Below are 18,769 nucleotides of genomic sequence, written 5' to 3'. Positions count from 1 at the left end.
TGCAAAGAAAACACCTGTAACAACTATTCAAAATATTCATTTTTAATTCAGATTTTTTCTTTAACTGAAATAAAGCAAACAATTGTTATTAAAAAACATTTCAAATTTCAATCAAACTGAAATGTAATAAGATGATGTATTACTTATTACATAAAATTGAAATAAAATAATAAAAATAATAATTTTAGACAAAATCAAATGACAAAATAAAAAACCAACTAAATAATAAGTTTATATATATACATAAATTAAAAATGGTAACAATGTAAAAGTAAATAAAAGTAAATCTGAAATAATATGTAAAACATTCAAAAACCTAAATAAAACTTCTAAATAAAATTGAAGTACTAAAATAAATAAACCTTTCATTTAAAAAAATACACTATTTCATAAACCTTAATCGCGAAAATAAAAGCAAACTCGGCAGCATTTATAAAATCAATAAATATATTAACATATGAATAATACTGTCAATTCCATTGTGTGACCTATATTTATTCTGCAATGCATAAGATGATGCAATATTGAGGTCTGAACAACACTAAACCCCAATGACATTCTTTATAAACACCTAAAAAACATATTTAAATATTTTTTTGTTCATATATTGCTCATGCATGCTTGTAAAGACATGATGATTAGTACAAGAAGAATTTTGCCTTTTGGGTGGTAATAAGTTTAAATACCAAACAGCTTTAAAATCCATACGTTACACAGTCTACAGAATAGCTGTATTGATTTTGAGAAGCATGTCATTTTTTCCCCGTCTCCCTCATATATTTACCTTCCAGCGTAGGCTGATGTTCCTCTGGGATCTCAATGCCAGCAATTAAAGTCATGATCCTTTCAATCTACAACACAACATCAAGAAAAGAAAGCCTATAAGACGCAGTTAAATATTTCATCTCATTGTAATCTGTCATGACAGGTTACTCTTCATTGGACTTTGTCAGAACTGATTTTAATTCATAATTAATATGCGTTAAGACTAATGCTTGCTAAGGCAGAAGATGAGCTAATATGTGAAACAATGAAAAGCTCTGTGTTTTTCCTAGACAGGTTTTATTTTGGGAGAAACTCACTTTATCTAAAACTCTGAAGTCATTTACGGGGTGTCTGTGGAGTTTAACAACTTGTAAAAAACAGTTGACTCAACTTAAAATCTCAAGTAGGTATCGCTGCAGCCCGGAGACGTCCAAGTGGGAGGGATTACACTGCAAGTAGGTTGGGTGACCTCCAAGTGGGAGGGACTTAAACCACAAGTAGGTTGGGTTTAAGTGGTGTAGATGGAGTAGACATTAATAAAACACATCAGGTTACTGTGAGGTTGGGTTTAGGGTTGGGTCTAGGTGTAGACGTTAATAAAACACATCAGGTTACTGTGAGGTTGGGTTTAGGGTTGGGTTTAGGTATAGACGTTAATAAAGCACATCAGGTTACTGTGAGGTTGGGTTTAGGGTTGGGTTTAGGTGTAGACGTTAATAAAACACATCAGGTTACTGTGAGGTTGGGTTTAGGGTTGGGTTTAGGTGTAGACGTTAATAAAACACATCAGGTTACTGTGAGGTTGGGTTTAGGGTTGGGTTTAGGTATAGACGTTAATAAAGCACATCAGGTTACTGTGAGGTTGGGTTTAGGGTTGGGTTTAGGTGTAGACGTTAATAAAACACATCAGGTTACTGTGAGGTTGGGTTTAGGGTTGGGTTTAGGTATAGACGTTAATAAAGCACATCAGGTTACTGTGAGGTTGGGTTTAGGGTTGGGTTTAGGTGTAGACGTTAATAAAACACATCAGGTTACTGTGAGGTTGGGTTTAGGGTTGGGTTTAGGTGTAGACGTTAATAAAACACATCAGGTTACTGTGAGGTTGGGTTTAGGGTTGGGTTTAGGTGTAGACGTTAATAAAACACATCAGGTTACTGTGAGGTTGGGTTTAGGGTTGGGTTTAGGTGTAGACGTTAATAAAACACATCAGGTTACTGTGAGGTTGGGTTTAGGTGTAGACGTTAATAAAACACATCAGGTTACTGTGAGGTTGGGTTTAGGTGTAGACGTTATTAAAACACATCAGGTTACTGTGAGGTTGGGTTTAGGGTTGGGTTTAGGTGTAGACGTTAATAAAACACATCAGGTTACTGTGAGGTTGGGTTTAGGGTTGGGTTTAGGTGTAGACGTTAATAAAACACATCAGGTTACTGTGAGGTTGGGTTTACTGTAGGTGTAGACGTTAATAAAACACATCAGGTTACTGTGAGGTTGGGTTTACTGTAGGTGTAGACGTTAATAAAACACATCAGGTTACTGTGAGGTTGGGTTTACTGTAGGTGTAGACGTTAATAAAACACATCAGGTTACTGTGAGGTTGGGTTTACTGTAGGTGTAGACGTTAATAAAACACATCAGGTTACTGTGAGGTTGGGTTTACTGTAGGTGTAGACGTTAATAAAACACATCAGGTTACCGTGAGGTTGGGTTTACTGTAGGTGTAGACGTTAATAAAACACATCAGGTTACCGTGAGGTTGGGTTTACTGTAGGTGTAGACGTTAATAAAACACATCAGGTTACTGTGAGGTTGGGTTTACTGTAGGTGTAGACGTTAATAAAACACAACAGGTTACTGTGAGGTTGGGTTTACTGTAGGTGTAGACGTTAATAAAACACATCAGGTTACTGTGAGGTTGGGTTTAGGGTTGGGTTTAGGTGTAGACGTTAATAAAACATAACAGGTTACTGTGAGGTTGGGTTTAGGGTTAGGGTTTAGGTGTAGACGTTAATAAAACACATCAGGTTACTGTGAGGTTGGGTTTAGGGTTGGGTTTAGGTGTAGACGTCAATAAAACACATCAGGTTACTGTGAGGTTGGTTTTAGGGTTGGGTTTAGGTGTAGACGTTAATAAAACACATCAGGTTACTGTGAGGTTGGGTTTAGGGTTGGGTTTAGGTGTAGACGTTAATAAAACACATCAGGTTACTGTGAGGTTGGGTTTAGGGTTGGGTTTAGGTGTAGACGTAAATAAAACACATCAGGTTACTGTGAGGTTGGGTTTAGGGTTGGGTTTAGGTGTAGACGTTAATAAAACACATCAGTTTACTGTGAGGTTGGGGTTTAGGGTTGGGGTAGGTGTAGACGTTAATAAAACACATCAGGTTACTGTGAGGTTGGGTTTAGGGTTGGGTTTAGGTGTAGACGTTAATAAAACACATCAGGTTACTGTGAGGTTGGGTTTAGGGTTGGGTTTAGGTGTAGACGTTAATAAAACATAACAGGTTACTGTGAGGTTGGGTTTAGGGTTGGGGTTTAGGTGTAGACGTTAATAAAACATAACAGGTTACTGTGAGGTTGGGTTTAGGGTTGGGTTTAGGTGTAGACGTTAATAAAACACATCAGTTTACTGTGAGGTTGGGTTTAGGGTTAGGGTTTAGGTGTAGACGTTAATAAAACACATCAGGTTACTGTGAGGTTGGGTTTAGGGTTGGGTTTAGGTGTAGACGTCAATAAAACACATCAGGTTACTGTGAGGTTGGGTTTAGGGTTGGGTTTAGGTGTAGACGTTAATAAAACACATCAGGTTACTGTGAGGTTGGGTTTAGGGTTGAGTTTAGGTGTAGACGTTAATAAAACACATCAGGTTACTGTGAGGTTGAGTTTAGGGTTAAGTGTAGCCATAATAAAGCACAATATTGAACTCTAAATACGACTCAATAAATGAAATGAATAAAAACTCCAGGTTTGCACAGCCTACTTGGAGCTCAAGTCCCACCCACTTGGAGCTGGCTCCGACCTCCGTTTATACCCTCCTCTAAAATCTTGCTGCACCGCTTTTTGAGTCGACTCAATGTGAATCAACAACAGTACTTGGGTTAAAAGTTGAGTCAACTCAAAATAGCGGTCCAGCAAGTTGCAATTTTACAATTTTAAGTCATTTCTGATATTTGGGATTTAGATTTAAAATGTAAACATTTCAAACATCGCAAAGCTTGTTAGATAGGTAAGATTAGATATGTAATATGAAGTAATATAAATAGTTTTATACATTTTATTTATCTTTTAAAAATAGCTTAAATTAGCAAATAAAACACAAGGTAGGCCTACTGGGCAAAAAGGGGATGTCTCTCAGACAATTTTAGAAGCTGTCATTCATTCATTCTCACCATTCTTAAGGTCTTGGTCTCTTTTAGATTAGATTAGATTAGATTCAACTTTATTGTCATTACACAAGTACAAGGCAACGAAATGCGGTTTCGGTCTAACCAGCAGTGCAATAGCAGCAAGTGCAGGATATAGGTATAAGTATTTTTCGTCTGTTGTTTATCCTCATAGCATCCAGGTGGGATAAAAGAACAGCATCTTAACTTCGTCTTTCGTGAAATGGAGTTGCCATTTATTGTAGTAAATCGGACTCAATTAAAGAAGTGTCACTGCGCATAACACTTCCGACTGAGTGCACAGAGTTTTGAGGTAAGGGACGTTTTCATTCACCATTCAATGACAGTCGGACAGGCTCATGCAGTTCATCAAACTCCTTCTTTTCGAAAGCAGAATAAAACAGTTCCCTCATAAAAGCCGGCATATCAGCGCGCCGCTCCATTGAAAGCATATGATTCGATTTACGCCTTCTGATTGGTTCTCAGGATATTGCCGATTTTGCTGTCAAAAGCAAGTGGCTTTTAGAGGCTTTTGCCAATAAACTGTTATTTCTGAATGCGCTGATGCTGCGATTTGGGTGATTTGAAGCAAAAATATTTGTTGAACATGTACTACGGGCCTAGAACATGCCACTCAATGTCATTACCTCATTTTTGGTGGAAGTGGCGTTTAGCGGCTTTTGCATCTGAACTTATCAATTGTACTGACATGCGGATGTGGTGATAAAGACGGTAAAATCGCTGTAGTTTATTACACACATGCACTATTTTCGTAAAAACTCATTCTTGATCACATTTGATGATGATTGATAATCACAGAGAGCTGAACAGATCTTTTAATCCCGGTTGTTATTGGTACTTATGGTCTTTATATCACCCCAATATGACAGTGGACACACTATACCTACACACAGTTCTGTCCAAACAGCTTCCCAAAAGATGATTTTCACCATGGGTGCCCTTTAAGACTTTTTAAGAACCCACATCAAAAGTCCCTTTTAAAAACTTAGCAAAAACCTAAAGAAATTATAACCCACAATACACAAACACACACAAAGCAGCGACTGGACAAGCAAACATTCACAACAGTCCTTTTCCTTCCATCTAAAAGAAATTTCTCCAATCAATACACTTTTAGCGGAGGCCTGAAATAGCAAAGCGTCGGTTTTTGATGTAATATTTAAAGTCTGGCAAACTCATCTGCTGTGTGCTTGTGGCATCAACACGCCGGCGAGCCCCTAGATTCATTTAGCAGTCAGATGCCACGGTCCACGTGGTCCATCCCCTCCAGCCATACAGGCCTTTGCATTTGCCTCTCTCAAGTAACCTACATACTGTACACGACTTACTTCTGCACACTCCTCCTCATGTCTATCCATTATAGAATACACAATGCATCAGGACATCATGGTGCACATCCCAGAATCCCTCAGCTGCCTGTGTTCATCCCAGACTCATACATGTCCTGATGCTTAATGGCTCACATTAAGGGTAGAAACTAGGGGTGCAATGGTCCCGATTGCTCACAGTTCAGTTCATATCACGTTTTTAGAGCCACGGTTTTGATACAGTTTGGGATATACAGCTGGGAACAGGGGCGTTGCTAGACATAAAGCTCTACTGGGGCACAAAAAAAAAAAAATAATAATAAATTATATATATATATATATATATATATTTATTTATTTATTTAAGAAATATTTATTATAAATAAAAGTATTCTTGTTATTTATAATTATTATTTTAAATAATCTTAAACGTAACTGGAAAACAATGTTTAGACACAACTGGAGTGATGCTAAGATCATTTAAGAAATCTTTTGCATAAATATTAAGTGAAGTTTAAATTTTAAACTAATTTCGAGAGGAGCATGTGCTCATGATTGACCCAGCTGGTCTACATTAGCTAATCATGATCCTCCAATCAAAGGATCCCAAGTCACTATATATATCCTCATTTCCTCTCTACAACCATCTTCATTTGGAAGAAACCCCCTTCCTCCTCTTCTTCCACCTTTATCAAGAATGGGCGGCACGGTGGCCCAGTGACTAGCACTGTTGCCTCACAGCAAGAATACCAATGGCGATGGGTCTTCACTGGGCCATCTGGTGTTCCTGTGCGGAGTTTGCATGTTCTCCATGTGGGTTTCCCCCGGGTTCCCTGGTTTCCACCCACCATCCAAATGTGCTCTATATTATAGATAAAATAAGCCTAAATCTTTTTCTAATGTCTTACTCTCAGGAAGTTCACCTTGGCCTCAGCAGCGGGGGAGTTTCAGATCGACCTGAGCTCAGTCTCCCCTCGCCCTGTGAAAGGAGGGAGCCCTGGGCTCGAGGATACCTTGAGCTCAGGGCTCTCTCCCGGGACAGCACGCCAAACAAGCTATGTATAAATCGTGAGCTAAGCGTGAACTCTTGAATTTAATTTGAATGAAATTCTATAGACAATTTAATAAAATACAAATAAAAAGATGTTTTATAGAATTATCTGTTGTCTTAGACTTGACACATGGCAGAGAATTAGGTTTATTAAGTCTTTACCTCCCTGACTCCTCATCCCTCCGTTTTGCTTCATACAAAAAAATTAGGAGGCATGCTTAGTAAGATCACCATCATATTGTTTAAACTTTAGTTTTGTCGACTTGCAAAACAAAAAAGGCTGTTACGCAGGTTTTACAACGCATGAGTGACGCGTGACAAGTAAGTAGCCTGCTATGTTAACTACCGGGACTCGCACCGTCAGAAGAGCAGCGCAGGAGAGAGGCGCACACGCAGAGAGGCGCAATTTCTCTGCACACACGCGTAGATGCATCAGCTTGCTTTTTTATTAAACACACTGCTTTCACCAGCGTTGGTTCGGTTGCACATAGAGAATAACATCTTTATTTCGGAATTACCAGTCTTAATAAATACACTTGCATATGAAGTAAATCATATCTCAATGCATTTACTGGGGCAATGGAGATTTTTACTGGGGCACGTGCTCCGGTAAATTGGGTCTAGCGACGCCCCTGGTGGGGAAATAAGTATTAAACGCGTCATGTTTTTTCCTAGTAATAATATGTCTAAAAGAGCTGTTGACATGGAATTGAACCAGATTTTGATAAAAACCCAACAATACAAATATAAAAATAAAATATAACGAAAGATTAGATGTGTTTTACCAATGAAATGACACAAGGAGAAAGTACTGAACTACTGAAATATATTTAATACTTTATATAAAAGGCTTTTTGGTGATGGCAGGTCAAAGACAACTCTTATATGGAGAATGAAGTCACATTCATCGCTCAGGTGTGAGTTTTTCAACTTCAAGTGTAAAAATCTTGATGATTCTGTGGGTCTCGTCTATAAAATCTGAGCTTTATTTTGCATTCTCTATTGGCTTTAAGTCAGGTGATTGGCTGGGCCATTCTTCAGCTTGACTTTCTTTCTCTGAAAGCATTTGAGAGTTTCCTTGGCTGTGTTTTGGATCATTGTTTTGCTGAAATGTCCATCCTGGGTTCATCTTCATCATCTGCTAATGTAGATGTTGGACTGAAGCAGCTGATGTTCATTTACACTGAGGAAGAGCAGAGGGTTGCTGAAGAACTACTGAGAGATTTTAGCTGCTGTCTGGGCTTTCCATGTCCTTCTACACCTCCCTTTCTTCATGTGTTCAATACTTTTCCCTGTGTTATTTCATTTTATCACACATAATTAATTTGTAAACTAATTAGATTTGTTTTCTTTGCATTTATGAATTTGTTTGATTGTTACCAACATCCAGTGAAAATTTCAAGTCAACAGCACCTTTAAAAATGTGCAACATAGCATATGCAATACAGGCTCATTCTGAAAACGTAGCCCTATATACATTTTTGGAGACCGCAAATTATGTAGCCAGAAGAATGTAAGGCTGCGTTTCGTCTCTAAAACTAACACTATGGGATGGTATGACGTCGTTCCTTTTCACGCTTACCAGCTGACCGTTTACCTCCATGTGGACGGTTTCTCGCTGTTACCAGTTTGTCCAGTGGCTCGCCGTGTATGTCAATGGATTTGAAATGCAGAGTGGATTTCAGCGGTTCATTTCGCTGTGGCGACCCCAGATTAATAAAGGGACTAACCCGAAAAGAAAATAAATGAATGAATGAATTGAGGTTGGTACGGTATATCAAGAAGGTCGCTGGTTCGAATCCTGGCTGGGTCAGTTGGCACTTCTGTGTAGAGTTTGCATGTTCTCCCTGTGTTGGCGTGGGCTTCCTCCACAGTTCAAATACATGAGCTAATGGTGAATTGAATAACTAAATTGGCAGTAGTGTATGAGCATGTGTGACTGTGAGAGTGTATGGGTATTTCCCAGTATTGGGTTGCAGCTGGATGGGCATCTGCTGCATAAAGCATTTGCTGGAATTGGCGGCTCATTCCACTGTGGCAATCTCTGAAATAGAGACTAAGCCAAAGGAGAGAGAGAGAGATAGAGAGAGAGAGAGAGAGAGAGAGAGAGAGAGAGTTATTGCAGTCGTAGCCTCAAGCCATGAACTTCCAAAAACAGTCCATGAAAGGCGAGCGTTTTCATTCTGCAGAGACAGCAATAAGGAACATCACACAATGTCCAACCTAATGAGTGAATATGCAGAAGGCAGCGGCTGGATAAAATGTGGAGTAGGGGGGGGTAATAAAGATTTCATATGGTGCTGCCTCCTCCCCGTGTGCCAGAGCAGTAACAAGATTACAGGCTTCAGAGAGCCGAGTGATGGCCGAGCCTTGCTGACACCACAGAGAAATCTGATTAAAGCAAAGGACAACACAAGACTGACATACCATCAACCAAACCACACCTTTGACCATTTTACAATTTATAAAATGGAGACAGTGATTGATAAATGCAACTGTCAATGGATACTTCCCAAATACAGTTGAAGTCAGAATTATTAGCCCGTTTGTATTTTTTCTCCTCAATTTCTGTTTAACGGTTGATTTTTTCAACACATTTCTAAACATAATAGTTTTAATAACTCATTTCTAAACACTGATTTATTTTATCTCTGGTTAGGTTAATTAAGCTAGTTATTGTATAATGATGGCTTGTTCTGCTGACAATCGAAACAAATATTGCTTAATATTGCTAATAATATTGACCTTAAAATCGTTCATAAAAAATGTATAACTGTTTTTATTTTAGCCGAAATAAAACAAATAAGACTTTCTCCAGAAGAAAAAACATTATAGGAAATACTGTGAAAATTTCCTTGCTCTGTTAAACATCATTTAAAAAATATTTTAAAAAGAAAAAAAAATTCAAAGGGGGGCTAATAATTCTGACTTCAACTCTCTCTCTCTCTCTCTCTCTCTCTCTCTCTCTCTCTATATATATATATATATATATATATATATATATATATATATATATATGAAAATAAATAAAGGTTTAAATGAGCATTTCATACAAACATTTTAGAGAAAATGCCAAAATGTCAGACAGGTGGGCCTACAAAAATTTATTGGGGAAAGAAGTGGACCCAGAAGTGAAAAAGGTTGAGAGCCTTTTCATATAAATCCTATTTCATATAAATATTACTGCAGGATTTTTTTTTCATTACTTTTCATGTCATCAAAGTATCACAAGACATGTCCTATTTCTAAATAAAATATATATTTGTTAAGTTTTTTCAGTCTTCCTCATATTTTTTATTTTAATCAGCCAATATTTAAAAATTGCACATGATTAAATGCACGAATTTAGTACTAATTAAATGCACATTTACTCGACTGTAACCTCTTTAAAAGCCCTTGCTCATATAAATGTAAATAAGCTTGATTTTGCGTTAAAAAATTAGTTTAATATACACTAAAGTTGCAGAAATATGCAGGATTGGGTTGTTTGTTTATATTAAATGCATAAATTTGGTACTAATTAAATGCATATTTACTTGACTGTCTTACTGTTAACCTCTTTACACACACTTCCTCATATAAATGTAAATAAGCTTGATTTTGCATGAAGAAGCGTTCTGGTGATTGCAGCTGTTTTGCATTTAAAGCTCAGTGACTGTGAGTTGCGAACGGGCCGAATGAAACTCTCAGAAGCTCCTGACAGGTGAAAGCATTTGCCGCCCACTTCTCTTCCCCCGTGCACATCTTTCACTTGCCATCTGAAGATACGATTCCCTTGACATCTTCCGTTAGCATATGAATTATGAAGAGACTTATATTGCCATCTGTGGAAAGCATGTTTGACCGCTCGCTCAAACACAAAATTATTTTTAAACAGGTTTTCTGCTGAAGTGCTGAAACATTAACACACGCCGAGCGATGGGCTGCTGGAGTCGCACCGGCAGTGTTGAAATGTGCGCAGAGGAACATTGAGGAACACATAGACTATATGAGACGAGAAATTATTTTAATATAGATTTTTGAGTTGTTTTAGCTTATTTTAGTCTCTGCGACTGAATAAAATAAAAAAACAAATAATAATAAAATAAATGGCGCAGTTGGTAGCACGATCGCCTCACAGCAAGAAGGTCGCTAGTTCGAGCCTCAGCTTGGTCAGCTGCCATTTCTGTGTGGAGTTTGCATGTTCTCCCCGTGATGGCGTTGGTTTCCTCCGGGTGCTCCGGTTTCCCCCACAGCCCAAAGACATGGACTATAGGTGAATTGGGTAAGCTAAAATTGTCTGTAGTGAATGAGTGTGTATGGATGTTTCTCACACACATACACTACAGTCAATTTTAGCATACCCAATTCCCTATATCACGTCTGTGGACTTGTAGGGGAAACCGGAGCATCCGGAGGAAACCCACGCGTACACTGGGAGAACATGCAAACTCCACACAGAAATCCCAACTGAGCCTACCGAAGTTTGAACCAGCGACCTTCTTGCTGTGAGGCGATCGTGCTACCCACTGCGCCACGGCATCACCATACACCAAAATTAATTTTAATTAAATTAAAAATAAATAAAGAATAAATAGTAAAAAAAAAAGCTTTAGTATTGATGTTTAGTAGCCAGTAGTTTAATCTTATTTGGCAACAAATGTAAATAACTGAAATAATTAAAATACACTTTCAGTATTAATGTTTGTGTCAGTTTATCATGCAAACATCTATGGCAGCTCAAACAAATAAAATAAAAAAAAAATAAATAAATAAAATAAAATGAAATGAAATGAAATAAAATAAAAATTAAATAAAGAATAAATTGTGAAAAAAAAGCTTTAGTATTGATGTTTGAGTTGTTTAATCTCTTTGGCAACAAATTTAAATGACTGAAATATGTCAAATACAATTTTAATTTTATTGTTTGAGTCAGTTTGTATCATACAAACATCTATGGCAGCTAATTTTAAAATAACATAAAATATATATATTAAAATAAAATAAAAAAATTAAATAAAATAAAATAAAAGTACACCAAAATTAGTTTAAATTAAATGAAAAATAAATAAAGAATAGTTTAAAAAATCTTTAGTATTGATGTTTGTGTGAATTTATCATGCAAACAACTATGACAGCTAATTTTAAAATAAAATAAAACTAAATAAAATAAAATAAAATAAAATAAAATAAAATAAAATAAAATAAAATAAAATAAAATAAAATAAAATAAAATTACCAGAACAAACATCATAAAATATATTTTAGTTTTTGTTATTATGTGTCATTTTATCAAGGTAACCAATTAAACAAATAATTAAATAAAATAATTAAATTATAGTGATAACTTCAGAAGAATTCTACATAATCTTCTATGATTCAAATTAAACTATGAATTCTATTTACTACAGAAATTACTATGAAAAAATATGTGAAATAAAACAATTAAGATTTTCTCCAGAAGAAACAATATTATCAGACATACTGTGAAAATGTCCTTGCTGTTAAACATCACTTGGCAAATATTTGAAAAAAAAGAAAAAAAATTAAGGGACGGATAATAATTTAGTTCAACTGTATATTTAGTTAAAGTCAGAATTATTAGCCTACCTTTGAATTTTTTTCATTTTTTAAAAAATATTTCCCAAATGATGTTTAACAGAGCAATGAAATTTTCACAGTATGTCTGATAATATTTTTTCTTCTGGAGAAAGTCTTATTTGTTTTATTTCAGATAGAATCAAAGCAGTTTTAAATTTTTTAAAAACCATTTTAAGGTCAAAATTATTAGCCCCTTTAAGCTATATATATTTTTTCGATAGTCTACAGAACAAACCATCGTTATATAATAACTTGCCTAATTACCCTAACCTGCCTAGTTAACCTAATTAACCAAGTTAATCCTTTAAATGTCACTTTAAGCTGTATAGAAGTGTCTAACTTATTAAAACTATTATGTTTAGAAATGTGTTAAAGAAATCTCTCCGTTAAACAGACTAATAGCTAGTAAAAGGCTAATAATTCAGGGGGGCTAATAATTCTGACTTCAACTGTATATATTCTATAATTATTTATTTTTATTTTTATTGTGCAAACACCTGCAACAGCTGATTGACCAATAATATTTGAATGATTTGAATATTGTGTCAACACTGGAATTCATCAAAACCTCATTTCATTTTGTCCAATCCTTACAAAACTGCACCATAATACAGAAACTCAAATACTTTGCATATGAAGCATGGCCTTAAAAAAGGTCGTTTTTATCCTCAAGCCATGCTATTTACACTGAAATTCAATGCACGTCAAATAACACCATGGTTATACTGTATCCAGTCATCTAATGCAGGCACAGGAGAACTTTTTTTTTACATAAAAAAGATCTAGAGTTCAGAAGCTGCGTCCGAGGAGCCTTCATTACCGCGACTAACACACAAACGCTGATCCAGCAGTTTTGGAGTGTTACGGTGTGAGCGACTGCCAGCACATTGGCTGCGTCTCGCTGTGTGTGTGTGTGTGTGTGTGTGTGTGTGTATTAACACTCAGCTCTGAGTTAGTGCTCTTGTTTTGTACTGGTGCTTTAGCAGTAAAACCACCTCAGTCATTCTCTCTCATTTGCTGCTGCTGTCTCTCAGGCTTACAGAAGATACGTATATACAACACAATCTCACGGCAATTCGTAACTTTTTGATTTAGTGGCTAATTCGTATGAATTCGTACGATCTAATTTGTACAATTTCGTACGATTTGCTCATCCCCCAATGACGGTTTGGTTTGGGGTGGGGTTAGGTGCCACGCCTCCTTTTTTAAATCATACAATTTCGTATGACTGAACTCGTACGAATTTGTACGAATTAGCCACTAAACTGACAAAACGTAAAATACTTACGTTTTCTCATGAGATCAGGCTGATGTATACTGTGTTGTGTAACCTATTAATTCCTGAAATACTAGACCAGGGCTTCAATTAGTTTGTCATGGGGGCCAGTTCATGAAAAGCATCCCAAACGAAGGGCCAGAGAGATATGACTTGCAATATAAGGGATGACACAACAGCATATAAGAGCCCGTATGTTGTATTTTTGCTCCTTAAAACACCCACGTTGCATTTTTCTACATTAAAATGTTAATATATTGTATTTTATATCAGTGCATTATACAATTTTTTTTACAAACATATTCAAATGTTGTATTTCAGAGCACAAAAAGCAGGGCATTGCTCAAGTAGGCTTCTTCTACATTCAGACACATTTATATGTGTAACACGGGGAGTGACAGAGACAACGTTAGGATCCAAGTGCAGGTTTATTCGGTAGTCAGGCAAGCAAGGGTCAACACAGGTGCAAACAGATAAATAAAGGCAAATCCAGAATCGTAGTCACTATAACAGGCAAGAGGTCGGAAGGCAGGCAGTGAACAGGGACAAACAGACAAACATGGCAAAGGTCAAAACACGGAGAAACAAGACTAAGGAACACGCGTTGAATTGTCACTTAACAGGTAAACAAGACTCGGCCATGTGAATGACTGCGTGTGCTGCTTGAGCAGTGTGGAAATCAGTCCCGAAGCAGCATCAGCTGTGGGAGTCCAATCAGTGGAGACTTGGAGCAGGTGTGTGTGTGTGGCATGACTGAATATGTAGTTCATAAGATGTAGTCCATGTGAAAGTGAGTGCTTACCAGCGACCTCTGGTGGTTAGAGATCGCTGGTAATCATGACAATATGTTTGTTTTGAACTGCATAACAATTATGGATGCAACAATAGATTTAGGTTGACGATTATATAGTCTGTGTAAAAAGGAATTGAATTATGGTTAAAGACTATGCGCAAGACGTATGCCATGTGTCACGCTGATCACTTGACGCAGACGTATAAACCAGCCTTTACTTTTCACCGAAAGTTTATCAGTGGTGGAAAAACACTCAAAATAAATAAAAATTGCATTTATTTTTCAATCAGGTGAATCTAATTTAACTCTCTTAAGAAATAAGGGGGCTAATTGTGTCTTCAGTTTTAGATCGTACAGGAAGAGCTCTATACAAGTGGCTAAAAAATTTCCAAGAGCCGGAGAATTTAAGTTATTTTAGTATTGGCGTGGGAGACACAGGGGTTAGCATTGTCACCTCAGAGCAAGAAGGTTGCTGGTTTGAGTCCAGGCTGGGGTCAGTTGGCATTTCTGTGGCGTTTGCATGTTCTTTCCGTGTTGGCGTGGGTTTTCTCTGAGTGCCCCGGTTTCTCTCACAGTCCAAACACATGTGTTAAATGGGAATTGAATAAACTAAATTGCCCGTAGTGTATGTGAGTAAATTAGTGGATGTTTCCCAGTACTGGGTTGCAGCTGGAAGGGCATCCGCTGTGTAAAACATTTGCTGGATAAATTGGCGGTTCATTCAACTGTGGTGACCCCTAATGAATAAAAGGACTAAGCCGAAGTAAAAAAAATGAATGAATAAATGGTATTGGCGTCAGAAAGTCTAATACTACAATCTGACGTCATCAATATCACCACAAAGAGTTTGAAAGGCTTCCAAAAACTCTTCAACTCTTGTCCTCAAACAAACATCTTCAGTGTGTTTCTTAATATTTTTGAGCCCCTCCAAAATCAAAAGAGTAAACAATAAAGACATTTTTATTATATTTTAAAATGTATGAACAATAGGTGACACGGTGGCTCAGTGGGTTGCACTGTGGCATCACAGCAAGAAGGTTCGAGTCCTGGCTGGGCCAGTTGGCATTTCTGTGTAGAGTTTGCATGTTCTCCCCGTGTTTGTGTGGGTTTCCTTTGTGTGCTCCGGTTTCCCCCACAATACATGTGGTATAGGTGAATTGAATAAACTACATTTTCCGTAATGTATGAGTGTGTGTGTAAATGTGAGAGTGTATGGGTGTTTCCCAGTACCGGGTTGCAGCTGAAAGGGCATCCGCAACGTAAAACATATGCTGCGATAGTTGGCGGTTCATTCCGCTGTGGCAACCCCTGATAAATAAGGGACTAAGCTGAAAGAAAATGAATGAATGAATGAACAAGACGTTCATATATTCTAACAGTGCAATATTAGTGTGTGGCACTGTATACTGGGAAGTGGCATCGGTGGTCGACTGTGAAACGGGGTGTTCTTGAGAACAGGACACTCCAATACGAGTCTTCGGCTTCAATAATGCTACAAAATAACACAATCCTTCCCAGCACCACCTGAGACTATCGTTTCATGATGCTTTGAGTGTGAATGGGATCAGGGTTAAGAAGTTTTATTACAAAAGCGGTTGGTTTTGATAGTAATTTCAGATGACCCATGCAAGTGAAGCGTTTGTTAGAACGTGAAACAAGCACTCATGACTGCACAGCTGAAATTAATATTAATGTGGCGACTTACCATCTTCTCTGAGTCTGTTTGGAAATGACCTACAAACCCAAGCAAGAGCCTGGAAACACCTTAGATATCACTTTGACTCATAGGCTTTTATTTTATATTATTTTCATTTTGGTTTAATTTTATTTATGTTTAACTTATTCATGTATATTTATTTTTATTTTTGCCATTTTAAAAATATTTATGTTTTATTTTTATTACAATTTTTTATTACTTTTGTTTTTTTGTGCTGTTTTGTTTTGATTTGATTTTAAAGAGCCCATATTATACATGAAATAGGGTCATATTTAGGTTGTAAGGGTCTCCAACAACCGTCTAATATGCATGCAAGGTCAAAAAACACTTTCTTATAATCTGCATTTATTTTTACCTAATTATCCCAGCGACTCCCATATGAATCGTTCAGCGAATTTGTTCCCAAACCCCTCCTGAGCGTGAAGCTAATCTGCGCTGATTGGACCGATGACAGCCTGCTGTGATTGGTTGACACGGACAAGGCTTCAGCGCGAGACAGAGTGAAATGCCCAGCTGGTAATCAACTATATAAAAGTAGTCACAGTGCATACACGCTTCATAGTGGATTTTGGCTGCCAGAGGGTGAATGTAAACACAGACGATGGACTAGAAAATACTGACGACTAACTATTTTATTGAGCAAAAAGTCCAAGAACTGGCAAGGAGATCTCCTAGCCCGTCACAGTCTACTTGCTCTTTTCACACACACACACACACGCACACACACACACACACACACGCACACACACAGGGCCGGCGCGTCCATAGAGGAGACCTAGGGCGGCAGAATAGAGAGGGCGTGGCGCTCAGTTATATCCGCGAATACCCCCAACCCCCTTTTTTTCTGTTAGTGGGCGGGGCAACAGGTTTCAAATCTCCCGGGTTTGCGCACGCAAATACTTGTGTTTCGTAGCCGCACAATCACGAAACACCTAATGACTCGTTATCAAGACGACTCGTTTGAAGCACTATGAGTCGACTCTTTTATAGATGAATCAATAGTTTTAAACACTGTACACTTACAGATTTAAGCCTTAGCTGGATATTTCACTTCACTTAGAGCTGTGTTACACACTTCATTTTCAAAAACCATATGGGCTCTTTAAAAACTATATTTGTGTTGGGCAACACAGTAGCTCAGTGGTTAGCAACGTCACCTCACAGCAAGAAGGTTGCTGGTTCGAGTCCCGGCTGGATCAGTTGGCATTTCTGTGTGAAGTTTGCATGTTCTCCCCATGTTGGTGTGGGTTTCCTCCGGGTGCTCCGCTTTCCTCCACAGTCTAAACACTTGCACTATAGGTGAATTTAATAAGCTAAATTGGCCGTAGTGTACGTGTGTGTATGAGTGTGTATGAATGTTTCCCAGTAATGGGTTGGAAGGGCATCTGCTGTGTAAAACATATGCTGGATAGGTTGGTGGTTCATTCCGCTGTGGTGACCTCTGATGAATAAAGGGACTAAGTCGAAGGAAAATGAATGAATGATATTTGCATTATTGCTTATGTTATTAATATTTTTAGTCATATCATATCATATCTTGACTTACTGGCTTTCATTTCATTTGATTTTAGTTTCAGTGTCCTTTTTATTTTTAGTTATTTTGTGTTAGTTTATTTTTTAAATATAGATATGTTATATTTTTATTAATATTAATAATATTTCATTTTTAGGTTTTTAAAATTGTACTATTGATTTTTAATATATTTTCAGTTTTTATTTTAGGTTTTTGTATTTTTGTGCGGTTCTTTTTATTTTAAAAACTATATTTGTATTATTGCTTATTTTATTAATATTTTTAGTCATATTTGGACTTATTGGATTTTATTTTATTTTTGTTTCAGTTTCTGTTTAGTATATTTTTGTAATTTTTAGATTTATTTATTTATCAAATATTTGTCATATTTTATTACTAATATTATTAATAAAAATTACTATTGAATTTTGAAGACTTTTTAATTATTATTTTATTTATTTATTATTTTTTATTTTAGATTTATGTGCAGTTTTCATTTTTAAATATGTATTTGTATTATTGCTTATTTTATTCATATTTTTAGTCATATCATATTATATTTTGACTTATTGGTTCTTGGTTTCATTTTGCAAATGTCTTTTTTGTTGTTTTAATTGTCATTGTTTAATATCTGTTTTATTTTTATGACAGATTTTATTAGTTTTTAGGTTTAAAATTTGTACTGTTCATTTTTAATACACTTTCATTTTTCATTTTCTTTTTTTTTTTCATTTTTTGTGCAGTTTTGTTTTGATTTCAAATATATATTTGGATTATTGCTTATTTGAATAATATTTTTAGTCATTTCGTATCATATTTTGACTTATTGGCTTTTATTTATTTTTGTTTCAGTTTCTTTTGTATTGTTTTTGGTGATTGTCTTTTTTGTTGTTTTAATTGTTATTATAGATCTTTAATTTCATTTATTCATTAATTTTCCTTTGACTCAGTCCCTAAATTTATCAGGGATCACCACAGCGGAATGAACCGCCAACTTATCCAGCACATGTTTTACACAGCGGATGCTCTTCCAGCCGCAACCCAACACTGGGAAACACTTATACACCCCCATTCACACACGTACACTAAAGACAATTTAGTTTATCCAATTCACCTACAGTGCACGTGTTTGGACTGTGGAGGAAACTGGAGCACCCGGATGAAACCCACACCAACATGGGGAGAACATACAAACTCCACACAGAAATTCCAAATGACCAAATTCCACATTTTTGGTGGAAGAAACAGGGGTTAATGCATGTGCGCCAAGAATTTAGGGGAATTTATCACCGTTTCTCACATAAACACACACTGTTTTCAAACGTGACAACCTTTTCTGCATACGCATCTTAGCAACTGCCTA

General features: G+C 36.6%; 1 protein-coding gene across 1 annotated transcript in view; it reads right to left on the bottom strand.

Annotated features, from left to right (window-relative positions):
* Positions 1-18,769, bottom strand: part of anks1ab (ankyrin repeat and sterile alpha motif domain containing 1Ab) — a 76,296-nt gene that overhangs the window by 49,913 nt on the left and 7,614 nt on the right. Inside the window, exon 2 of the mRNA XM_056460585.1 lies at positions 785-851. Coding sequence (XP_056316560.1) covers positions 785-851 — 67 coding nt within the window. The remainder of the gene's footprint in view (positions 1-784; positions 852-18,769) is intronic.

The sequence above is a fragment of the Danio aesculapii genome, chromosome 6, assembly GCF_903798145.1.
Source record: "Danio aesculapii chromosome 6, fDanAes4.1, whole genome shotgun sequence".
NCBI lineage: Eukaryota > Metazoa > Chordata > Actinopteri > Cypriniformes > Danionidae > Danio > Danio aesculapii.
Note: the sequence above shows the minus strand (reverse complement) of the source record. Positions and strands in the feature narration are given on the sequence as shown.